The sequence below is a fragment of the Rhipicephalus sanguineus genome, chromosome 3 (genome assembly GCF_013339695.2).
Source record: "Rhipicephalus sanguineus isolate Rsan-2018 chromosome 3, BIME_Rsan_1.4, whole genome shotgun sequence".
In the NCBI taxonomy this organism is placed as follows: Eukaryota; Metazoa; Arthropoda; class Arachnida; order Ixodida; family Ixodidae; genus Rhipicephalus; species Rhipicephalus sanguineus.
Window position 1 is genome coordinate 126,103,905 of NC_051178.1, and position 25,759 is coordinate 126,129,663.

A 25,759-nucleotide genomic window follows, 5' to 3' on the forward strand; every position below is an offset into this window, starting at 1 on the left:
GGTGGATATTGAGATCCCGTGCGTTTGACGAAAGTGTTGTCCGCCTAAATAGCACGCAAGAACCATGGGCTAAAGGTTACGTCTCATATTGTAATATGATCAATCAACATCAAAAAGCTAACTGAAAGAGTGGGCTGAAAGGAGAACTTGCATTATCTCTTTAGCTCTTAGGCTTTCTGCAACAAAATAGTTTGACGCTATACTGGCTAGATTATTAGGCCACGGGGAATGAGCTTCCACACCACTAGCGATACTTACACAGTAGTTGTGTTCAACCGAAACTACAGTGGTATTATTATTACGAACAGCTCTTAGGTGATAGGTGAACAAATGCGAAGTAATGCATTTCAACCAGAATATAAGTAGAAAGCAGTGTTTACAACGCAGGTACATTGTGATATACCTTTTATACGAAGTATTTTTTAACAGGTTATCCTAAAATTGTCACCCTTAACTCCCCTGTCTCTGACAATTTGACACGATAAAAGCCAGTACATGGACACGGTAAGTAAGGAGCAAGTACAGCCGACCTACTCTATTCACTAGATGCGGTGCCGTTGCCGGTGTTGTTGAGCGCCGTGGTGACCAACTTATTGATGGTCTTCATGGCCTTTGGGTTCATCTGGATGATAATCACCACGTACGTGGTGAGCGCGGCGCATACGCTCAGTATGAAGCCGCGGTTGATAGTGAAGAAGTTCCAGCCTGTCATCGATACCGGCGACGACGAAAGGCGGCTGAGAAAGAAATGCGCCTCCATCTTGGTGTTCATGTCGAGGCGCCAGCTGCGCAGAGTTAGCTCGTGCAGGTGCGGCAGCGGCGCGAGCGCCTCCTCTGACACCCGCGACGCTGCGAGGCACGTCCCCAGGAAGGAGAGGAGCGAGTAGATGCCACGCAGGCTGAAGAGAAAGCCTTCGTCTTCTTTGGTGTTCTTCAACAGGTTTGTGTCACTGAACAGTTGGGTCATGTCGATACAGACGCTGAGGACGATCATGATGTACCAGGAGAAGATGACCGGACCGAAGATCTCGTTCAGGTCGGTGACCAGAGTGCAGATGCGCTCGTAGAAGATGCGGATCTGAGCCAGGGTGTCGGCTTCAACCGAGCGGCCCGACCGGTGCACGTCACGGATGACGGCGTTGTGCACTCGGAAAGCGCGCGCCAGGATCATGCAGAAGGAGATGAACAGAATTGGGACGAACACGAGGGTTCCGTAGACGAACAGGGTGTTCAGGTACCAGATGAGCGCCACCAGGAACAGCAGCGTGTTCTCAGAATAGTTGCGGCTCGCCTCCGTGAAGAACACACCCTGTGCAACGGGTATCGGATCGAATACATGCTTGCCTTAAAAACAATTACGCGGTCCTGGAAGAGCACTTGAATAACAAATGGCGATGAAGAAGCATTGATTTTCATTTGTCTGCTAGGTACCGTTCCCATTCATAAAAATTTTCCATACTCAGATTATGTGGAGCTGTGTTATTGAGCTGAACGCAGAATACATTACGTCAATGTGTCGAGGTGAAAAATGTCCAGGTTAACCTGAGTACATAACGGCGAGCCTTAGTTCCAACACAACTCAGCTGACGTGTGTTGAAGAATGGCAAACATGCGTAAACTTGGTTCACTGTGTATTCCAGAGCCTCTCTCTTTTATCAAAGTGATCATCCAACTTCTCCGATTCAACCGAACTAGTTAAGTCAGGTCGAAATTTTCTGCACTCTGGATCGAGATGACCGTTTGTCATCTGCCGCAATTTCGTCGCAAAATGAGTACGATGCGTTAGATGCGTGCAAGGTATCTTAGGCCGGTATAAGATTATTGAGGCGTTTTATTTCTCTCGTTCTATTCCGTTCTAATTGTTAATCTCTGAGAATTTAACAACCCTATTGACAACGTAGTCGACTGCCTCTCTGACTTCTGACGAAGTACTAGAACAGCATGGGAAAACAGCCATTGAATTATCTAGACGAACTGGCAATCCGGTTTTTGGTCTCCTGCACATGGTCCTGCATACGCAGAGTTTTCGTTCTCTTAGTACTCGAGTTCGAGAGAAGTAGCCTCCCTGATTGGGATCACAAGCTGCGCCACACGACGCCGAGCAGGAGCGTCGTTTACCTTAAAGACGTCTCTTGGCGGCTGGTTGTCGAGCACCCAGGTGACGGCGACGAATCTGAGCGCCATGTACAGCCAGCCGACCACGGTGAGCAGACTGATGGGCATCCAGTACTGGCGCAGGTCGCGTGGGCAGTGCAGCTCGAACAGCGTGTCCTCCACCTTTTCGATGAGCGCATTCAGCCGTCCCGGGCTGAACGCCAGCAGCACCGAGCAGATGATCGAGCACAGCGTAGCCAATACCAGCGAGACCTGTCGCGAGAAAAATATATGCCACTTCTGTCAAGTATGTAATTACGCCTCACTTAAGCAGCCTGATTGCGTTTGTAAATTGCATATTGCTTTTGCGGCTGTCTACCTGACGTTGCTTGATCAAGGCAAGTTCCTTTAGACTGAGCAAAGCTTGAAATACAGGTACTACTGACTGCTGACCGGATGGACTGTTCTACGAACTCGAGGAAGAAGAGATGGAAAGGAAGAAGAGGCAGGGAGGTCAGCTGAACGAGCATACGGTTTGCTACCCTACGCTGGGTGTAAGATGAATAGGGAACCGACAGAGGAAGAGAGAAAACGAGAAAAAGTTAGCACGGTACGCACACGGTATATAAGAACTCGCATAAGGACTGCAGATGGTCACCAGAGCTGCGTTGCTCGAAAAGTGCTCCCACGAAAGGCTTTCTGTGCCATCCGCGGCTAACACCAGGCCTTAATCATTTGAATTTCAGCAAATGTGCTACAGTGCTGTCGTCTAAGGGAAATCTGTGCAAATAGGCGGCGCAGACGCACTACAAGCCTGCTAACGTTTTTTCTGGCTGTGCGAAGCAATAGGACACGCATAGCGCCGACATTGGTTTAGGCCAACGCGCACTTGTGAAAGCGAATTGTAGAGCGATAAACAGGAAATGCGACTGGCAGCGCCCATACCGCTCAATACAGGTTGTCTCGAGTCAGATATCACGACTACAAGCGGCTGACATATATTTCTAAGGGCGCGTTATCGCGCTAGAGACAGGCGTGCTGGTAGTTGTAAGCGTGTTTGGATCTTGCGTAGCGAACACGTCGATTACCTGCTTTTGCACTGGAAACAGCATCACGTGACACGTGTCCACTTGCTCGAGCCTCTGAGGATAGCGTCCCTTTTATAAGTGATGACCTTCTTTTCATAAAGGCCTGCCATTGGTCCGCGGCTTTGCGGGGTAAAGGTGGGAATTAAACAGTTCTTTGAATGCAACATCAAGAGTCCCTCGTCACCGTTATCGTAAAAAACAAAACAAAAAAAGAACAAAATCCATGCGTAGCCACAACCCTGAGCATAAAAAAACTACGTGAAAGGTCCGACTGAGTGAACGTATGGGGCCGAAATGACGCCTCTCTATAGTTGATTAGGGGGGGGGGGGGCGCCTCTCATGTTCCCCTCGTGCGCACGCCTATGCTTCTAGCACACTCGCAGACAAAGGAAGAAGTACCACTCAGCGATCAATGACAGCAAAGCTCAATGCGATGGATAAGAAGCGAGCAAACGAGACCTGATCGAGGAGGTAGCCGTGAAAATTGTTGGACACGACTCCCATGACGGTCATGCAGACGTTGACGCTCTGGAAGGCGACAGAAATGATGGCCCACAGCGTGGAGCAGGCCGACAGCACCACGTGGTCGTTGCTGTCGATGATTCGCAGGCCGACGCTGCGCAACGAGATGAGCGCCGGTAGGAGCACGTTCTTGTTGATGTTAGGCAACCAGCGACTTCGGAACCTGGCCAGCCACGAGAGGCCGGGGCCGACGGTGGCGGCAGCGAAGGCGGCCGCAGCATCTCGTCCGCCAAGCGGTGTTTGCGGAAGGCAGACTTGGACAGGCGTATCACCTTGGGTCGTCCGTTGAGCATGGACTCGGGTGCCACCAGGGGGCTCGTCCGTGTTTTTGAAGTCCGGAACATCATTTCGGTGCCTTCGAGATAGCGCTTCTACGGGAGTGGTGGAGTGTGGTTTGCGTTCGCGAAGACCAACCTAAGCAGAAGAAAAGAAACATGCACAATAATTGAGGTTGTTAAAGTTGAACCGAATTTTGAGCCTGTTTTGTTAGTGTAAGATACGTCAACTTGTTTTGACCGCCTGCTTAAGCCAGGCCCGTAGCTAGGAATTTCTTTCGGGGGCGGGGGGGGGGGGGGGGGGGGGGGGGGAGGGGTACTTGCTGAAAACCATGACTATTTGAGAAAAACACATATATTCATTATTTATTTTTGGTAAACACATCTACTTCACCAAAACACACCTACTTCACATTGGGGGAGGGGGGGGGGGGGGCCGGGCCCTCCCCCCCCCCCTCCCCCATGCGGCTTTTGAAACATTTCTTTACAAAAGGCGATGACCTCATCGGTGTTATGTGGCGGTAAAATGACATTACACAGGCCAGTTATTCTTAATAAAACATTAGAGCGCCATCACATCCTTGTGCGCCGATAAAACGGTGAGGTATACGAATTCCAGAACCCTGTTAGTATATACATAAGCACTGTTTGTACCTTTACACTCACGTGCTATTAGCCGCGAGATCGAGCAGAGTCGCCGCCTGACGGCTACTGGCTGAAGCGCGCCTGGTGTGGATTTCTCCCTGCGTCGTCTGCTATAGCCACGTCGTGTTTGCATGTGCGCGTACGTCATGAACGTTCTCAAAGGGCGGTTTGTTCTGTAATGTTAGCGCGAGTTTAACTGCTTGCACGTATACCTAACATGGTGTACAGAAGCAAATGGGCTTGCTAGGTTGCATACGTATTGTAATAAGATCAGTGAGCGCGACTTTCGAAAGATCTGTGTACTGGTGTCGTACCCTTCGTTCGCCAGAATAATTTCAGTGTTGTGGCCGCTTTCTGGTTCAAGCCCATCGTAAAGTGCGCTTGGCATAGTCCAAAACATGACGAGCATTAAATAATGTGTGAACGCAGCGTTTTACCGACTCGGTGGTAAACAAAAATGAGGCTCTAGGTCATGCACTTTCGCGTTGTTGTTAGGTGTATAACTGCGGCGCTGTAGTTAATCGATTATGCGTTGAGCTTTAGTTGTGCTTGAGATGTCCTTTTATTGTACGGTCGTGGTCCCACTACAGCGAAATATTTCTATCAAGTGAAGTCTGACACTTCGGTACTCAAACTGTCCCCTAAAAAAAACAGACAATGGAATGACACGGCAGTGACAAAACGAAGTTGCCGCGCGCAATTTTAACTTGGGGCGAAATTTATGCAGAACCACCCGTGCGCTTGGATTTAAGTGCGCTTTGACGAACCCAGATGTTCGTAATTCTGACGGCGTGCCTTACATTTATGTCGTATAATTTCACGCAAAACCTCATCCTTTTTTTTTACATTATCTTAAGCGTTTGTGTGGAGTTGTTATGCATTGATGGAAGGCAGCGGACATTATTAGTTTGAAAAAACAAACAAACACTTATTCTATAATATAACCGAACCTTCGTTGCATCACTGTCGTGCACGTAATCAATGGATGAAAGCTCTGTCTTAAACTCTTACCTTTTTATTCTGTTACTTGAGCAAGAACAAGTGCGTACGCGTTGAACGCCTCCGTGGCGCTAAAGCGCTGTCAACCACGTAGCTTTCCTGACTACAGGCCCGTAACTAGGGGGGGGGGGGGTTGAGGGGGTTCTGACCCCCCCCCGAAATTTTTTTGATGCTTTAACTTTTCGGGTGATACTAAAATATTTTAACGCCTTCACAGCGACCCCCAGCTGCCAAAGTTACACTGCAACTTTCCTGGCATTGCTTCCCTCTTCTTCCTTTCTTCAAACCTACCAGAACACCTCAGCGCTCCCTCCCCCGCACGCGCACCTGCCCTATTTGTACAGCTTTGCACTTCGCCCTCGCGTTCCTTCGAGTCTTTTCTTTTTCGTCTTTCACCCCGTAGCAGCTCCTTTATTGATTCCAGATGCTTTCCTTGTGCATTGCCGCTGGAGAAGTTATCCGTCTGTGCGGACCGCACGTGTCGGCTTTGGGTTTCTACGAAAAGCGCGTCTCCTTCTGTGAAAGTAAACAGTTCGACAGCAACGGCAACACCAACACGACGTGCGCAAATTTGCCAGGGAACGAAACCCCTAAGCGGAAAAACTTCATTCCGAGGACGCAGGCTGCAGGGTAAACTTTTCTCAAACTGTAGTCTTCGCCACCGAAACGAATCATCGAAGATGACATCTACTGAAAGACTGGCATATCCGAGCAACTTCGAACAACCTTAACCACACGCAAGGAAATCTACCTCTTCTGTACACACAGGTATATGCGCCTCCCTACAAAGCACACAAAGCGAGGATACAGCCGGCACACAATCCGGCACCAGCGGTCAACTTTCACAGGAGAGAAAAAACGCCGCCAAGCTGGGCTGCGCGCGGGAGTACAGAGGCTGACGTCACAGCCTACAAAGTGCATTTTTGGGGGGTCACGGCTATTTAATTAGCGCAGCCCAGAGAGAATTATGCAGGCGCCCAGGGAGCCGTCTGTGAAAAGGTGACTTTTTTCACAGGAACGGAGCAACACCTGCTTTCTGGACTGTACCACGGGAGTGCAAATGTCTCGGCAGTGCATTCTTGGGGGGTTCACGTATATTAAGGGGAGTATGGAGTGCCCATGGAGTCTTCTGTGAAAAGGTCTTTAAGTAGCGTTAATCCAGTTTGCTGCAGCGGGAGTACAATAATGGTCCTGCATGCACACCAGCTGTAGCGGCGTTCAGAAAACACATGCGCCACGCGGGAGCCGGCGCGTTCATCACACTTCTACATTCTAGCCACTGTAAAGTGGATAAGAGAGGAAGAAAACATCGCCCGCCGTTCACGCCAGGCAGTCGAAGCAGTCGCAAACGTCTTTTTGGAGCCACTGGCCACTTCTGTGTGCGTGCACAGGATTGCGGCAGCAAAATGAAAAGACACTCTGTAACAACGAAGCAAAGGAGTCTTGCGTCTTACTTCAAGAAAGTTCGAACCGATGAAGCGGACGGAGAAGAACCGCCTCCTTCGAAGGATAAAACTTCGCCCTCCTCAGCACTGGTGGAAAGCCAAGCGCGTCGGAACTTCTGTAGCGACTCAGGAGAATGCACCGGTTTATGTGAATCACCTGAGAACGAACACAAGCAGGACACCCATGCGCCGCCGGAAAATGATGGTGGCCGCAGTGCAACTCCAAGTGACCTTTGTTCTACAGTCAACGCTGGGCAAAGTGACGCCTTTACCACTGGGCAATGCCCAAGGAAGGTGAGTGGCATGGCACCTACACATTCTGGTTCGCCTCCCCTCTGTGCGACGAGTGCGAATATTTTGGACTTGGGACTGTTTGTCTCGAAAAGCAATAATGTAAATGATCCAGAGACGACGGAGAAGCTGCTGCTCAATCCGTGGACCCCTCCGGCTAACTATGATTATCCAGCCACAGGGAAAAGGAATCTGAAGTTCCAACCTCACTGGGTAATCGTTACCCATGGCTTGTTTATTCAGAGAAGCTTCAAGGAGCATTATGCAAATATTGCGTAGTCTTCGCAAGCGAGTGTGCAGGAAAAGGGGAGCACCAGCGCTTGGGCTGTTTTGTAACTAGGAGTTCACCAATTACAAGAAAGCCATGGACGCCTTTAAGAGCCACGCATCCAGCAGTTATCACGCCATGTCAACAACGCTATCGGAGAACTTTTTAGCAGTCCGGTCCCGCTCACAGCATGACATCTTAACACAACTTGACCACGGTCTTAAAAAGCAGGCGGAAGAAAACCGCAAGAACTTGCTGCCAATAATAGAAACAATCCTTTTCTGTGGCAGGCAAGAAGTACCGCTTCGCGGCACAGACGACTCTGGTCCGATAAATATGTCTGAAGTGCTGCCATTGAAAAATGATGGAAATTTCCGCGCACTGCTTAGGATGAGAGCAAAATGTGGAGATGCCGCCTTGAGAGCTCACATGGAAACATCTCCGGCGAATGCGCTGTACACGAGCCCAAAAATTCAAAATGAGTTGATCACCCTCTGTGGTAAAATCATACAAAGAAAGATAGTTGAAAACGTCAACTCAGGTTCGTGTTTTTCAGTTCTAGCTGACGAGGCCACTGATATATCTCGCACCGCCCACATTTCCCTATGTGTAAGGTACGTTGGACACGACACGTCGGGAGTGCCCATACTTAAAGAAGATTTTGTAGATTTCGTTCCCGTGTACGATCTCACTGGCAAGGCGCTGGCGAGCACAATCCTGAACAGCCTTAGAGGTCATGGCTTTGACCTGAACCTACTTTGCGGGCAAGGATACGACGGCGCGGGCATCAATGAGCGGCCACCTTAACGGTGTTCAAGCCTTCATTTCGTCAAACAGCGCCCAAAGCGTTGTACGTGCATTGTAGCGCCCCACTCGTTGAACCTTGCTCTGCTTCACGCATGCAAACTCCCCAGCATCCGCAACTGTTTGGGAACTGTATCCTCAACCTGTACGTTTGTGAGAGCTTCGCCACAGAGGACGAACCAACTGCGAGACAAAGTAGAAGATTTAACACAAGAAAAAAGAAAATCAGTTCTCTCCTTTTGCCAAACAAGGTGGGTAGAGAGTCACGATGCACTTCAGCGTTTCCTTGAACTGTACGTGCCTATTGTACAATTCCTCGAATATTTGGAAGAAGAGGCCGCGTCATCTGATACTTCATCAAAAGCTTCTCAACTGATCAATGCCATTACGAAGCCCGAGTTTGTCGTTTCGCTTCAGATCTGTAGCGACCTCTTCTCTTTGACACTGCCACTTTGCAAGTTTCTTCAAAAAATTGACTGTGACTTGGCTCAAGCGTGCGATCACGTAAAGAATGTTATCCCCTTAACTGCTTTGGACGAGCAGAGCTCGTCCTGCCCAAACTGTCCCCAAACTGCTTTGGACGAGCAGAGCTCGTCCTAGCGGTATAGGTACTCCCCTCTAGCGTTCAGGGCAAGAGGCGCTCTTCTACAGCTTAGATTGCATGTAATCCACCAGATGGCAGCATTTACTTGGCAATTTATTTTTCTCCTGCGGAAAGAGCGCGGTTTTTGTATGAAAAGATGGCTTGCGGTGGCGGGCACCTATGCATAACTGGCTCGTCAACACGAAAAGAGGCTTTTCGTTTTTATCATCTTCTTCGAGTGATGATCATTCGGATACAGATGTTTATCTTGTGTCCGGAAGTGAAGACAGCGAAGGCGGCGAATTGAGCATCTCCTCCGGTGATGATGAAAACAGCTCGGAAGTGAACATTGCGAGTGCTCGCCAGTGGATCCTGCTTGATGCGGACAATCCTCTTGTGAAGCCTCCTCGCTTTCCATTCTTGGTCATTCCAGGCAAGACTTTCAACTTGTCATTGCTAGATGACCTTATGGAATATATTCAGCAGTTTCTTCAAATGTGCTTCGTTTGCTCTCGGAAGCGAGGAGAAAACGGGAAAAAATTGAGAAAGGAAACTCGCTTTTGGTGCAGGAGCTGCAACAGGCCCCCTTGCGTTATTCCATGTTTTGATTTGACTAAGTATGTGGTACAAATATTTTTTTAACATCGACTAGCTATTTTTAGTACAATCAGATTCGAAATCAGCAATAAAAAAAATAGGCACTTTTGGTTGGGAAATTTTCAAAAAAATAAAGCACTTAAGGGGTTATAGACGTTCTTTCCACAAAAAGGGCTAGTGCGGAAACGGAATTTAATAAGATTTTTCTGAAGTCGCTCTCTTTGCTGAAGATCACAAATGTTGAGATGGCCCTACCACGCATCACTGGAAGGCAGATGCAAAGAAGCAACGTACCTTCTGCTACTCCCGAAGAGTACTACCGGAGGAATGTGTATTTGCCTTTGCTGGCTGACTTCGAAAATCAATTAAGAGACCGGTTCGATGCCCATAAGAAGGTCGTGGTTGGCCTTAATATGCTGCTGCCGAAATTCTGCGCATCGGCTAGCCTTTCTGATATTGATGATGCAGTGCAGTTTTACCCTTGGCGACATTCCTTCCGCTAATGTCATCGAAGCAGAGTTCACACTGTGGGTGAACAAATGCTGCCAGATCGAAGAAAAGAATCGCCCAGCTTGTGCTTTACAGGCCCTTAGAGATGTGCAACCGCGACTTTTTTCCGAACATCCACAGCCTACTTTCTATCCTGGCGACTTTACCCGTGTCGACGTCGACCCCGGAACGGACTTTTTCCACACTGAGAAGGCTGAAGAGCTACCTTCGAAATCATATGAACAACGACAGATGACCGGACTAGCACTGCTCAGCATCCATCGAGAACTTCAAGTGACCCCAGAACAAGTCCTCACAGAATTTTGCAAGTTGCCGAGAAGGAAAAACTTCCTCGTTTAAACTTCCCTCTATGTTTCAAGAGTCGATTAAAAGCTAAACCCAGCTAGCCCAAGCTTCAACCCTTCTATTCTTTCGCAATTACGAGGAAACTATCCAGCAAGCAGAATGTGCGAACGGTAACAAGAAGATCGGAATGTCGGGCGACTTGTTTGTTTGCTTGCATACATACTGTCACGGACTGCCATTTTTGCGACCCGGCGTAACGGCAAATTAACGGGCGCCGCACTCCCCCCGCTGACCGGTGGAACCGTTCGCTCATGAAAAGACTGGTCTTTAGTGCAGGGAAGTACTGAATGGGTGTTCTTCTTCAAACGTTAGTCGCCGATGTTTGATCCTTTGTACCTACGGCGGCGTCGGCAGGGTCGTCAAAGGCCGCGATGCACCCCGAACCAGCTGTAGACTGCAAGACGCACCGGCTGAAACCAAGGAAACTGACCATTCCCACGGGCAAAACTGCTTGTGGACAAGCCGTATGAGAGAACCCCAACAGGTTGTCACTCTCGCTCAGTTGAGGACCCTCTCCTAATTAAAAAGGGACGCGGTCAATATATTTTTAGGGTGGAGTTTCTAACAATGAAACGTGCATGATTGGACCCATGTAGAGGTCTCTTTTCCCCCAGGACGAGAATGAGGGGACACGGAGGTCGATTTAAGCGCAGGATTTCGCCTTGCTAAGCAGTCTAGTTGCTGACCATGGTGTAGTTGCTGAACATGGTGTAGAAGGAGATCAAGAAGTATCCCTTAAGTGGTTGTGGCTCCGTATCGGCTGGCCACCTAAACTTAGCCATTCGTCTAGTTGTGACGCGAAATTAACGTCTGTAACGTAGGCATCGGTACTTGAATCTCGAGTAAGTTCAACCTGCCCGAGATCGGCTTCAAGCACTAGCCTACCGGAAACACCAGCGCTGCAACACCGCCGACATCGCAGTTGTGCCAGAACTCTCTCTGACTTCTTGCATCCGATCGTCGTGGACTCGAAGCTGGCGGTCATCACAGGTATCCCTTCACCTGCTTATACCTTCGGACTTTCTCATCTGTAGTTTTATTGTTGGTTAGTTTTGTGTAGTTTGTAATACTTCTCTCTTGTAAGCTGATTTATTGATTTTATATGTATTTTGTTAGTTGGTATTAAGTGTTGTACTAGATTCCTCGTGCTGCAATATCACTAGAGTTTTGTTTTTCCCCACACACGTCTCTGATCTCTTCACTGTCTCTGCTTACGTACGGAACGACCTAACCTGCTGCCATTCCCGTCGCCGACTTCGCGCTGGCGACGCTAGAGTGGCAGCTTGTAACACATACATACCGTTTTTGTACCGTGGTTACATTGTGTTACTTCATCAGGAGCCGTTGGTCGCGGTGTCCCCGGCTTTGGTGGTGCTATTGTCCAAACTTATTTCTTGCTTTAACCAGAATTTGAGGTTGACATACCAATTTCTTTATTTGGGTACAAATAATTGAAAAGTACCATCGAATTATTACAAGTAAGCGATGTACTTGATTTATTCACAAAAATAAGCCAGTATAAATCTTAAAAAATGGCAGCCGTTCTACACGCAAACCCCCCCCCGAAAAAAATTCCTGGGTACGGCCCTGCCTGACTAAACTTATCAACTGTCCTACATTTCATGGAGAACTGAACAATAAAAAAATGCGTCGCGTATTCGCGCGAACAGTGCTGTTGAACTCAGTGCACAGGAATATTGGCTGGTATACAAATGAACAAGTAAATACTCAAATAGTTCAGTCGTGCTACAACAGTGCGTACTACACAGAACACAAGCTAAACACGTACACAGAAAACAGCCAAAAAACGTCACACAGTGCGTAAGCGCAGACTGTCATCCAGGGCGAGCATCCCTTTCATCGGCAGATTCCGCTTCTCTCACTAGTAATAGTAACGTTGGATAATCTTCGTGCACGAATTCAACAATGAAGAGCGTATATATTACCAGTAAGCTGCAGTCAACACGTTTTATTTGCCGATAATCGGCGCAAATCACTCACAACGAAGCGCCGCTGTGTGCATTTGTATACGCGGCCCCGACCGCCTATCCACACTAACGCGGCGACGGTGCTGCCACCTATAGGTCGATCTCGCGGCCAATATACGCTGCCTTCGCCGGAATGACTTGCAGTGCCGAGTGTGCAGTCTACGTAGGCACCAAAATCATTGATCAGCTATGTTAAGACTGTCCTTAGCCTGACGAACGGATACCCCTTCTTGCGTTGCATTAGTCAGAAAGTCAAGGCTAATGAGCCTTGGCCGCGACTGGCTGTAACTTTTGAACATTTCTATGTTTCTCTAAAAGCTCTCGAGGGATATTTTAACTTGAATGGTAAATATTTGAATGTTCAGGCCCACGGCTCTTCGTGAAAGGCATACATTTTAAGCGACAAACAAGAGGCTTCTATCCCAAACAGAAAACTTTGTAAGCAAAATGCGTGGGTAACATATTAAGCTGAGTACACAGAACTTTTACATGGTATTTGCTCCTCCATGACTATCGACCTCCCGCAATGGTCAGAGTTGAGAACTGCCTGGAATTTGTGGGAGTGTACACTTCACAACGAAGAACACCACAACATGAATAACACAGAGGAAAAAATGGGAGGCACTGCTGTCCAGCTCGGCCTTTGATGATCAGCTTTGTCTGATCCAACGGGCAGAGAAGATGGCAAGGGCCAGCGGAGCCCTGGAATAGGGGCCCGACCATTTGCTTTGCTCCGCGTTATACGCAAATAAAGTTTCTCTCTCTCTCTCTCTCTCTCTTGTCTTTATACGAACATTTCGAGGGTATAGTGTTTTTACGAGAACAGGGGCCTTACACAATTACATTGTAAATCAGCGACAAATCTCGATTAAGCTGCAGCTTAAGCGCACTTTTATTTATAAGGTTATCTATAAAAAAAAAGTATTTTCACCTTATTCAACTGCTGTTTCAGTGATCAATCAAAAACTGCTGCTTCACAATGAATAATTTTTGTGGTCTAGTACACTTGCACTCTTTGATTTACAGACTCGCAGATTGAAACGCGAACATATATAGATCTAAGTAATGCTCGTACTTTCGTTTTCAGCAGGCCGTTATGCTTAGATTTAGGTGCGCGTTAAAGAAACCTAGGTGGTTGAAATATCCGCAGCCCCCTACATACGGCGTCTCTCATAATCATATGGTTTTGAGACGTAATATCCCAGCAATTGTATTATTATATTCGTTTCCAGCTTATACAGTTCGTGTCATATCGGCGTAGTTCCGACTCTAACACTTTCATCAGAGCCAACGTTATCCATAGCAGCCAGATTTGCAGCGACATGGCGCGGTTATAGCGCGTAAGTGCTCATAGCAGTCGTTATACTAAAACGATGTCGCATTTCAATGCGTGAGTACTGTACATGCGAAACGTGCGCAACCTACCACAAGTCACTGGATGTGATCTGCGTCAGGAACGTTGGTGTGCTTCCTGAATTTCACCGCGTCGTGTGGTCCGTTTGGTCGAGCGGCGGCGGTGGTAGTTGCGACGCGAAGCCGCGTCTACCCCGAGCCGAAGACGCCGCTGAAAGCTTCTGGCGTGCCCAGCCAGCATCGCTTCCTTATTGGCTTTCCGAAGCAGCGCGGTCACTCGGCGATATGAACGCATCAATCTACGCTGTCCTGCTGGCCAGCACATGTTGCTGGGCCGCGGCTCAAGCTGTGAGGCGATCGGCAAAGAAAAAGAAAAGAAGAAAAGAACACACGGGGCAGAGCAGAGCGAACATGAGGGCTGGTTTGCAAATCGAGTGGGGTCACGTGGTGTTTACCTAGCACGGTATATACATAGCGCCGCCGAAAGTACCCGTCACTCTTCTCTGCAGAAGCGCGCTCTCGCGGAGGAAGCGTGGTGGCTGTCGCAGTATAAATTTGGACAAGCTACGACGTTGAATGTACCCATATAGCGCTGCAAAATAATGCGTCGAAGTTCGGACATCATAAAGTCGTATTGTCTCGAAAGTTGTGTGCTACTGCAGTCACGAACACATCAACTTAGTGTAGCGTCGCTATTCGCGTAGCGATATCGCAAGTACGTAACAGACTCCAACTTGAATCGTTTAATGTAGGCCATAACTTTCTGCGACCATCGCCCTAACTTAGTAATCCTAGCATTTCACATGTGAATTCAACTCATTGTGTAAGTATCCAGGCCCAGTCTGTTCCTCCAGCGCTACTACACGTATTGTAACCGACCAACATACCGTGCGCCACAATCTTGAGATTTTTAGTTCTTGTACTTGCCCTTTGTCTGAATACTGTGCTTGACTAATTTAAACTTTTTGATACATCCTGTACCACTGCTTCTTCGGGTTTTATATTTTAGTATTTTGCTTCTTTGACAGCAAAAGTGAACCGTTACTGAGGCCAGAGCTGTACATAAGCACTTTCAAATATGAACGAATGAATGAATGAATGAAACTCTCTCTCTCTCTCTCTCTCTCTCTCTATATATATATATATATATATATATATATATATATATATATATATATATATATATATATATATATATATATATATATATATATATATATATATATATATATATATATATAGATAGATACATAGTGATTAGAAAAGCTAGTTAGTACTTAAATAATTAACAACACTCTCCCCGGCTCAGATCAGACAAGATGAAATGAAAGTTGCGTTACGCCCCGTTGCACTTACTCCCATTAAATACACTTACCAGCATCACTTTGCGTATCTCTTTCAAAAAGCGCATGGGCGGCGCGAAGAAGTTTATTTGGCCATATTTACCGTAGCCCTCTTAAAGTAGCGTCAAGCTGCGTCCCTGGCAAGATTTTTGCAAGAAAGCGTGAAGTTTAGACCGCTCACAAGTTTCGAAACCTCAACTGATCGTTCCCTGATAATGAGCAATAGCCTACGAGGAAAAGTATTTCAGAAGCTTGACTCATGACGTGACGTTGATGACGCTCCGATTGGTTTTCTTATCGGGAAGAAGAGTGCCACAGAACTGGTGCGAGCTACTGAGAAGAGAGAGAGAGAGAGAGAGAGAGCACGACTAAAGAAATAAAGACAGGGATTGGCAGGCTCGGCTTGCCGGTCCTTACGTAGCACTGAGCCGGTAGCACGAACCCGACGTGTTCCTCAGGACCAAATAAAGTTGGTTTCAGTTCAATTCCTAACCAGCAAAGCACGTGGTTGGCTACCTTACGGTGGGGGAAAGGAGAACTGAAAGAAGGAAAAGACAGATGAAAACGGCGAACGCGTGCTTCTCCACAGACAGCACCATGAAGTCAAAGGCACTCGCAAAAAAATATGGCAGATCTCACGCATTGTGGTAATAGATTTGAGCCAAGTTTTACGAGGTGGATCGACGTCTTTGTGTAAGTTCAGTAGTTGCGTACATAACGGGGGCTTATCAGGCACGTCGACTACACTGGCGTATAAGTGATAGCTTAAGGTACGACGTCACGTCGGCACTCACGTTACAACAAAGACGTCACTTTTACGAAGTGCAAGCAGCGTTCGTTGGCGCATTCATGCGGGGACGACCAGCAATAGGCTATGCCTTGCTGAGTCATAGGAGTACATTATTATACGGTGACAGCGAACACTGCAAGCTTGCAACCACCACCACTGCAACCACAACTGACGCTGGAGACGCGCCACAACCACGAGTGGTGTTAGGAAATCGTCGATGTAATACGTTTATTTACCAACTGTACTCCGATCAGATCTGCTTATTTCCGATTAAAGTCACAAACTCTAACAAACGTTATGTCTTTCTCTTGTTCAACCCCCCAGAGTGTCTTATAAAATGTAAACAGTATATTCTTGCCGTTCATGGGTTGATAATAACCTGTGAATCGCGCTCGTCATACACTCATGTGTGTCCTGCTATGATAGATAGATAGATAGATAGATAGATAGATAGATAGATAGATAGATAGATAGATAGATAGATAGATAGATAGATAGATAGATAGATAGATAGATAGATAGATAGATAGATAGATAGATAGATAGATAGATAGATAGATAGATGCCTCGCATATAAACCAAGTCGTTTTCGAAAGTGTTTTCACCGCCTTATGGGCCAGTGATCGGTGGGCACGGTGTTCTATTACTGCCCTGTACACTCATTGGAGAAGCGTATCGATAGTCACCTGGATGCATTGCATACTGATTACCATTGTTTGTGGACTTGAAAACAGTGTCCTATGTTCTCGTAGCTGCCGCGTTTATTCTAGAATAGGCAAGCAGTGTGTAAGAAGTGAAGTCGAATCGCTGGTATTGGGTGCTTCAGTCAAGGTTTCGTTACCTCTTATTAATGACAAAAATTAACACGTTTATGCAGTATCTTGTACGCTGCTCGATTTAGCTCGGTACATCGCATGTCGTTATGGCAAAAACAGCCACGCAACCTGCTGACATCGCACTAGTTGAAGTCACACCTAACTTTCCGTAAAAGTCTTATTTTCTGTCATGTGAGGATAACAAGACCGTTACTGAGACAGCACCGCGTTGATCCTCAGGTAATGACACGAGCAGGCACATTCCGACATTTACGCTATTCCCTTTCGATTAAAAGCAAAATGCTTTAGTTAACCGGTATCATTGAGGAATTGCCGAGTCGAAATAACAGGCGGAAGCAGAGATATGCTATGGCGACGTAAACATAAGCGATTCCCCTGCGGCATGCAGTTGGGCGTTGTGACCCCGTAAGAGACAACGTCATTAGTTGTGTCAGCGTTACCGTAGAAACGCATGCAACATTTGTCCCTATGCGTCAGCACGCGAGATTAGGGCACATCTAGGTCAGCGCTGGGGCAAAGTTATGTTTTTGGAAGGCTGGTGACGTGCCCCTATGCAGCCATATATCTGTTACGACAGGATTACGTTCCTCCATTGCTCGTACTGCAGTGCAAAACGCTACATTCGGTGATAACCTTGCTAGCAGAGAGATATATATATATATGAAGAGGATTTACTTATACATGTATATAGGGTCAAAGAGGCAAAAAAAGTTAGAAATTTACCATCATTAACGAGCAGTGGATTGGAAGAATCTAAATACTGTGTTTAATGTCCGCTAAATTAATCACTTAGTCTCTAAAGCGGGGCAACTACTTAAAGTTTATACTATCTATATGAACGAACAAGTTGCGCGCTCCTATATTCTCTTCTTTTTATTGGGTCTAAGGCTCAAACATGTGGAGTTCTTTTCAAGCGCTGGATCTCTTGCGAGGCAAATCGCTCAGGAGCTCTTTCAGATGCAGCAGAAAACAACGTGTTTCTGGCTGACTAGAAACGCAACACGCCATCGTGCATTCTGTCACCGCGAATGATGTACACATTACGCCACTCTCTTGAGGCCAAGAGTCGGACGGAAACCAGTCTTTTCGCGAAAGGCCCGAGAACAATAAAAAACGAACACCGACCACGAAAGTTAAAAAAATCGAAGAGCTGAAATGGGAGCCAAAACGTCCTCTATTTTGTAAGCTTTCGTGGTGTCGATGTTCGTTTTTGATTGTCGTCATGCTGCTCTTTTGTTCCTTAATATATGTATATATTCAAGGCGATTAACTCGGTCTTACCGATAAAATGCGCGACATTCACCTCAGTACGACCATAGGCGGGCGAAGGGTTCCCCATCAGGGCGAGGGGCGAAGGTTAATCGCAGCGCCCCCCCCCCCCCCATTCCTACTAAGTCAATGTATGGGGCACACTTTGTCCCCCCCCCCCCCTGTGCGCACGCCTATGACTACGACGTCATGTTTGTATGGTGCAACAAACAGAGCACACAGACAAGAGTAGGCATGCATATGATGAAAAAATAAATATTTGCGGTACGTTTGTTTGTCCCCTTCGCGCTGTCATTGCTGTTAGGTAATGTTCCCGTATCCAGCTTTCTCCTTGCTAGTTCGCAAAGAAAAAAAAATGAAACTAACAGCCGCGGTACTTCACGTTGCACTTGAGCAAGGAATCCGCACAAGCGTGAGTGGTGTCTTTCTTTGTGCTTCACATGTGACTCGTCAGTGTAAAAAAATCACTATTTAAACTTACAATAGGCTCAGTGGATGCCCACAATGTAGGAGTGGAGTTGCGCCGCTTCTAACTGAGCCGATAAGTGTGAACTGGAATAGGCACCTAATGCTTAAGCTTTTCATACTGACAGCATCGCTTGATCCCATTAATTTGCGAGCGTAACATTCTTATTTTGCGTTAGAACGCTCGTATGGGTAGCTACTGTGCTAAGTAAGCTCATTCATCAGCTCCAAGAAAGCCGTGACACAGGCGCGCGCGTGTAGCTACTCAGATAATGTCGTAGTTGTACACTGAGACAATGTGAGCGGCCGTGCTTGACTGCTGACCCGGGATCGCGGGGTCGAATCCAGGACGCGGCGGCCGCATTTCGATGGAGGCAAAAGGCTGGAGGCCCGTGTGCTTATACATAAAGAACCGTTAAAGAACCCCAGGTGGTGGAAATTTGTGAAGCCCTCCACTACAGCGTGTCTCATAATGATATCATGGTATTGGGACGTAAAACCCCAACAGTTCTTGTTGAGTGGCCTCGCTTAACCTTGTAGAAAGCTGAAGCCACCGTAACTTTACATGGGCAGTGCCCAGTGTGTACATTTCAACGGACTCGGTAAATGTGTTAGTGCCTACTGTACTATTGACTCCGCGTTGCTCAAGCAGAAACTTTGGATACAATATAATAGAGACAGAAAACAAGTTAGCTCGGCCTCATGTACCACTACGTGTCAGACTTTTCAAACTTATACGGCTTCACTTGCATAATCTGCAGTGAAGCAACGTCGCGCACAGGACATGTTAACTGAATTAGAACGGTGAGGGCCGTTCACAACAAGCACAGACAAGGGAGCGCATTTTTCATTGCTTTATTAAAAATAAAAGAGATCAGAGGGGCAAGCTTCGGCGGGAGCGCCGGAAGCCTTTGAAGTAACGTTCAACATCGTCACAATAGGCAAACGCGCGGTGAAAACATTTCGGTACAGTATTCCGAGAGACGTTAAAACAGAAGAGAATCGGCAAATTCCTTTTCAAAGCCCGACATAAAAAATATGCCACGACGAAGGTTTTCACAAATTACTTGCCAAGCTATTCGCTGATACACCTAGCCCGTTGTTCCTGGTCCACAAGTGGTAAGTGCTCGACATCCGGGACTTACACGCCGCATGCTGTACTGTAAGTGCTGCAGTCACAGTACTCAAGTGCGGCTTTACTTTTATGTTGAAGACGAGCTTAAAAAAAGCGCGTTAACGAAGCGGCAGTTTATAAACAGGTAAACCGACGCCGTTTACACTGCATAAGCCATTTTACAGGGATGCATGGATAATGGCGAAGGAAGATAAAGCTCTTTCACGTCACGAGGACAAAACTACAAAATTCCAGAACAGCGCAAAGCTCTAAACAGGCACACGGCTTCATACTAAAACGGTGTAGTCCCTACGTTTGAAACAAATTTACTTACGCGTGCAACCCACCAAAAGATATTTTGAACGGACAACGTTTATCGTGAATGTACAGCGTCTCTTCGCCATTTGACAAGAAAACAGAAACTGCAAGATCGCCGGCGTAAAATGCGATTAGAAAACACTCAATGACACGACAGCCGAAGTAAATGCGAACGGTCGTTAAAACCATAAATATCACACACATCACTGAGAACAACATCAAGTGCCGCGACAATTGCATCAGAATGTTCGACACGATTGAAGAAAAACCGGAGACTAGAATGCGCACGTCAACGCTGGATATAACCACCGGACGATCACGCAAGTGGGAACAGGCGGATAACACGCAGATTTAGGAAAACGACAACATCAACATCAACAACAACGAGGTGACAAGAATGAGGGCACACGTTTTGCGCTTTGAACTTTGAAACGCTCTAGACGGCCAGCCTCGACATGGGCCGACAGTGAAACGGCTATGTGGATTGATCTGGCTGCGTTGTGGACGCATTGCAAAAGCTCATAACATTCATGAAAAAATGACTAGGATACTCTAAGCGAACAAAGTTTGTGAGTAGGCTGCTGCTGCAGAAAACTGTTGCGAAGGACTGATTGTGTAACGAAATAACTGATGCCACGAACACGCTTACCACGACGCAAAAGTATATTTAAAAAGCAGCAATAATTGCTACAACCTCACGAGTAGCTGAAACTAACTGGTATCTAGAAATAAGCGAGCAATACCTTTTATAAAAGAATGCGGGGGTGTAGCCTCCTTAAGGCGTGTAGGCACTGGCTCATATCAGAAACGGTCCTTCCATCCCGGCACCTATTGTTGGCTGCGATTCCAACGCCGCGAAAACCGCCTCACTTGAATGGTGGTTATGCACCACAGTAATAGAAATATTGTGCCAGAAGTCTCTGTATAGGCTCCGAAAACGAGCAACTCCGAGATACAGTGCGCGCAAAAATAAAAAAAAGGCCTGCGTGATTTCATTTTGAAACTTGCATGTATGACGTACACAACTTGCAGGAAGCGAGTGTTTAAAACTCAAGGGCTCTTGGTATTTTCGCAGTGTCGAAAGTTTGCAGCGAAAGTGCAAGGTGCAGCTTGTTCAGGAATGTGTTGGTGGTTTCGGCTTTGATCTTTATGGACTGTAATAAGAAAATTTTCAAATACGAAAAGCGCCGTATCAAAAACCTAAACTTACCACAACCACACCAGGATCGGGAACTAGACCATGTTATTTAGGATTCCACTATCGAGAGAAAATTGAGCTCTTATGAGCGTATTTAATCGAATAAGCTCGCTTAAGCGAACGTATAATAATAATAATAATAATAATAATAATAATAATAATAATAATAATAATAATAATAATAATAATAATAATAATAATAATAATAATAATAATAATAATAATAATAATAAACGACCTGCGAAGTTGTTACGCCAGTTGGTCATATAATTTGTAGCAGTGCTTTCACAAAAGACGTCAAATTGTCCCTTCTTTACATTTTAGAGCGCAAATGCACACATATAGCGTAGACATACTGCCTAAACAATCGAAAAAACATGAATAACCGAAATGACAGGCACGGACACAGCGATTGAAATTAGGACGTATTATATGTATATGGATCCGGACGAAGGTAACACTTAGGTGACCTAAGTGTTACTGAGGTAACCACTTAGGTGACCGTAAGTAACGCAACAGATCAGTATAAATGCTTAAGATAGTTTCAAAACTTGCTGATCAGTCATTCAAAGTCACGTTGCGTGACATTAAATGACTGATCACACTAACTGGTCACTTGGTAACGACGACCGCACGGCGTTCGTGTTTCGCGCTTTGATCTGACCAGCGGATAAAGGAACTGACCTGGGGCCTTCGCTGTTCGATGTATTGGCGGGCATCGTCGAAGACTGGGCAGTCAGGTTACATGATTACAGTTGTCTCGGCATGAAAATTGCATGTGTAAAGTTTGGTGCCAAAACTTGAAAATACTGACAACGCTGTGTGGCTTCCAATGTTTTGCTGTGGATTCGCAGATATAACTAATACTTGTGCAGACAAGAAAGAACGATGTTGACATTTATTATTGCACCATCCAATTTACACATTTAGTCCCATTTATATTTTTTCTACCTTTCCTCATTATTATTTCATTCTTAACAGAAATCCTTTGGTTGTGTAAGACTCCGACACCTGACATGCGCAAGCATGCTTCTTGTCTGTGTGAGAGCCATGAACAATGTATTGTCTACGTAATATCTGTTTTCCTCGCTGCAGCCACCGTAATGCTGACGCAGGGTAGCCAGGTCACTCCCAAGCAGTTTAAGCTGCATTATTTTTCTTGGTCTTTCGCAACATTGTTTACATTCATGCAAATAAACTCAATTCAATTCAATTTTTCCTTTTTTAAAAAGGAGCTCCTCGGAAGCAGAACAATGACAAACCACTTGTATTTCAATCTACCGAGATAGTGTGTTAGTATCTCTTGCGAACAATATAACTTCTTGTAAATAACTTGTTTGTGCTTTCATACTTTAATCCCTTTATGAAATGCACAGCTGTTTTATTTATTCTACGTACTGACTAATCCACAACCTTCTGAATCCGCTTATCTATTCTAAGCATGGTGGCAAGGAAAGATTAAGTGTTGGTTGCCATTAGATTCTATAACCACGCCATGGTTTTGTATGCTTGTATAGGCTTCTCGTTTCATCTCTACCAATGCGTCGTTCGCACGTAAGACGACTTAACATATAAATCCTCGCAACACCTTGTCCCACTGCGCTCACTTCATGTAATAAGAGAAGGAATGAGAGAGATGAGCCAAAAAAAGGTTGATACATATAGGAAACTTGGCGCCAGAACGATTTAAATACACGTATCCCACACTTGATAATAACGATGGCGTTGTATAGGGAGTACAGAGCTTTCGTTAGAGAGCACTTTAAACAAAAGGGACTGTATAAATGCAAAGAATTGTTCGCTACAGTGCTTGCGCGGAGTTAGAAACTCTCTTTCTAGCTAAATGCTGGGGCGTGCGAAAGGTCCGCACAACCGCACTCTGCTTCCACGGGAAGGGCAGAAGAAGATATCGAAAGTGTTGCATTTAGCAGTAGCCTCCGCGCTTTAAAAGCTTTGTTCGTTAATGCACTCGGCGTCCTTCCAAGCCACTCTTAAACGCTGCACAAAATCTCTGTAGCAAAGCAAGCGAACCACTGTGTATGGCTTCAGTGATGTTCCTGATACATTGTGCAATACTGTAAAACAAAATTTTACGTCACTTTGCTGGATGACGATCTCGTTTTCTTGCAGACATCGAAAAAAAATTGAGTAGACATCCGAGGTCCAGAACACTACAGGAAGCTTGCGGAAGCGGGAACGTCCTATACGACGAATGCCACAACTTCTGAGCCCCGAAAGATTAGCACACTCACTCACACATACACAGACACACACACGCGCACGCATGTAAAACCCACTGGTCGCGAGCACACACGCCGCATGGAGGGACTGTCACACATGTTCCGTGTCACTGGGAGATGACAGCTGTCTCAAAGAGCTGCAGCTGTGCCTGAGCCACGAAGACTGAGAAGGCGACGAGTTTCTCGTGGCTGGCCACGAAGACCGCTCCTCGGAGGAGTCTTTGCCGCCTCCGACGACACCACCACCACATACGGCACCGCCACCAATTCCAGGAGGCACCACGCTAGGGTCGTCGACGGCGGCGACGTCGTTCTCTCGCCACGACGGCTGGACCGCGGGCTCGGACTCCTTGGCGGCCACCTTGTTACTCTTCTTGAGACCCGCCCCCAAGCCACCGACTCCGGTCGCCGCTGCGGCCAACGTGGCAGCTCCTACGGAGGAGTCGGTAGCGGTCTTTCTCGACTCGCAGTTCCAGGAGTCCGGCATGGCGTGCCACGAGTGACTAGGACTGACGGGACTCAGGCACGGGCTCAGACTGTCCGGTAGACCGAACTCCTGCGCCGACGCGACGGAAGTTCGTGCCGCGCGAGCGTCGTCCCTGTCGGGTAAGGAAGCCGAGATGCCGGCTCCTGCGGAGCCGTCGCCGCCGTAGCCGCCGACGGCCGTCTTGTTGCCATACGGGGACAGTGGTGACGCCGGAGCGTCGAGGATGTCGTCAGCTTTCTTGCGACCCAGTGCCTTGAATATCTCTTCGTCCTTGAATCTGCACGTGACATGAGGGAGTGAAGTGTGTGAAAATCAGAGAGAGGGGGCCTCGAATATTTCTTTTTGCGTTGCAAATGGATGGGTAGAGTGGCGCAAAAAAAAGAAAAGAAAAGAAAAAAAGGACATGTACTGCGCAAATTAGACACAAAGGACGGATGGGGAAGGCAGGACAAGTGCTAATTTTTATCCTTTGTCCTGCGCTCTCTCCTACCTGTCTCTTAAAATAAGCGCCATTCGAACGTGGTGGTACAAGTTCATTATGACAAAAGCGCAACTAGAACGGAGACTAAGAAAGAACACAGAACGCAGGAAAGTACTTCGCCCTGTATTCTCCCTTAGACTCCATTCTGTCTGTCTCTTTCCGCCGCTGTTGAATTTTACGAAGAGATTTACTTGTTTAGAATAAGCCAATTACAGACCCGAAACAGAATACTTGTGCAAAAATAAAGATAAGAATAGTAATAAGAAGAAACAATGAGAAGAAGATGAAAAAATACGAAATAAAGGAAATGAGGAAGAGAAATGGCAGCGAGATTAAGCATGTCAGAGCAAAGTGCGAAAAGAACAGACATGCACTGTTTCTTACTCTCGGCATAAACTCTTTATACGAAAGAAAAGGAAAGGACGCGTTAAAGGAACACAAATAGGTAAGTATGACCAACTTGTGTTCTGATGCGAAGTCGTAGCCTTGAGACTTCAAAAAAGGAAGAAAAAGGCCTTGTACTGCGCTTTTGTTTCATGGGCAAACGCCTTAAAAGAGCGCTATGAAAGAGGCCTAATGTGGCCTCTTGCACAACGTCCAGGCGCTTGATCGCGATGGTTCTCTTTCAATAGCGAAGCTGCTTAAGACACCCGTAATTTGTGCGGCCTATCTCGTGTGGCTTGCCCTGTGTGGCCTATCAGGTATGTGCCACAGAAATTGGGTAAATCCCACGGCTCGCCACTGGTCCACTAAAAAGGAAGAAGGCAACAGTTAGCACAGCACGAGGGAACGGGAAAGCCAACGACGGCTGCGAGAAGACCCCGAAGCGATGGAAGGCCCTACGCCAACGACGACACTCCGGTAGATCTACGAGAGGTGCGAACGCTTGGTTTTAGCGCGAATTTCTGTCTCTGGAGTTTGGACATCCGTGTCGTGTCTGTGACTGCGTGTGGTTCAACTCGAACCTCTCTGCACTGAGAATAAACGTAGAAACAAACTAGCATCACCTAGCTAAAGCCTAGCAACGACCTAGAAACCACCTCGAAACTACCTGCATCACCTATAACTAAGGCCTAGAAACAACCTATAGAAGCAACCAGATTATCCTTCAGAATTGTCCAGTTTCACTGTGTCAAGCCTTGCGCGGCTTAGTGCAAGCTTCGTCAATTTTTTAAATATAGTTCAAGATAACCTGACCAAACGCAAAGTTTGAAACGCGCGTCTCTTCAATGTGGTGATAGAGAAATCAAAAGGTAAAACAGAAGATACTTTGATAGATCCGAGCTCGTGACAAAAAATGGGGCCGCACGTTTCAGATTTACTAAAATTTGTGCATTGACACGTTGAATACACGAGAGATCGGTCATTCTAATGTCATTACAGTTAAACCACGAACCGAACGCGATGATAC

At 46.7% G+C, this 25,759-nt stretch overlaps 2 protein-coding genes across 2 annotated transcripts in view; both read right to left on the reverse strand.

Moving 5' to 3' along the window:
- Positions 1–509: 509 nt before the first annotated feature.
- Positions 510–23,867, reverse strand: LOC119385819 (uncharacterized). The gene is made up of 4 exons (XM_049414121.1): positions 23,478–23,867; positions 3,642–4,118; positions 2,119–2,367; positions 510–1,309 (listed from the first exon to the last, which is right to left on the reverse strand). Exons 1-4 carry the CDS (start codon positions 23,865–23,867, stop codon positions 536–538), a joined length of 1,890 nt encoding a protein of 629 aa, XP_049270078.1. The 3' UTR covers positions 510–535.
- The window catches only part of LOC119387106 (retinal guanylyl cyclase 2), a gene marked incomplete at its 5' end in the record, with an annotated part of 38,408 nt that continues 36,092 nt past the window's right edge, over positions 23,444–25,759 (reverse strand). The window contains 1 exon segment of the mRNA XM_049413379.1: positions 23,444–24,144. Coding sequence (XP_049269336.1) covers positions 24,097–24,144 — 48 coding nt within the window.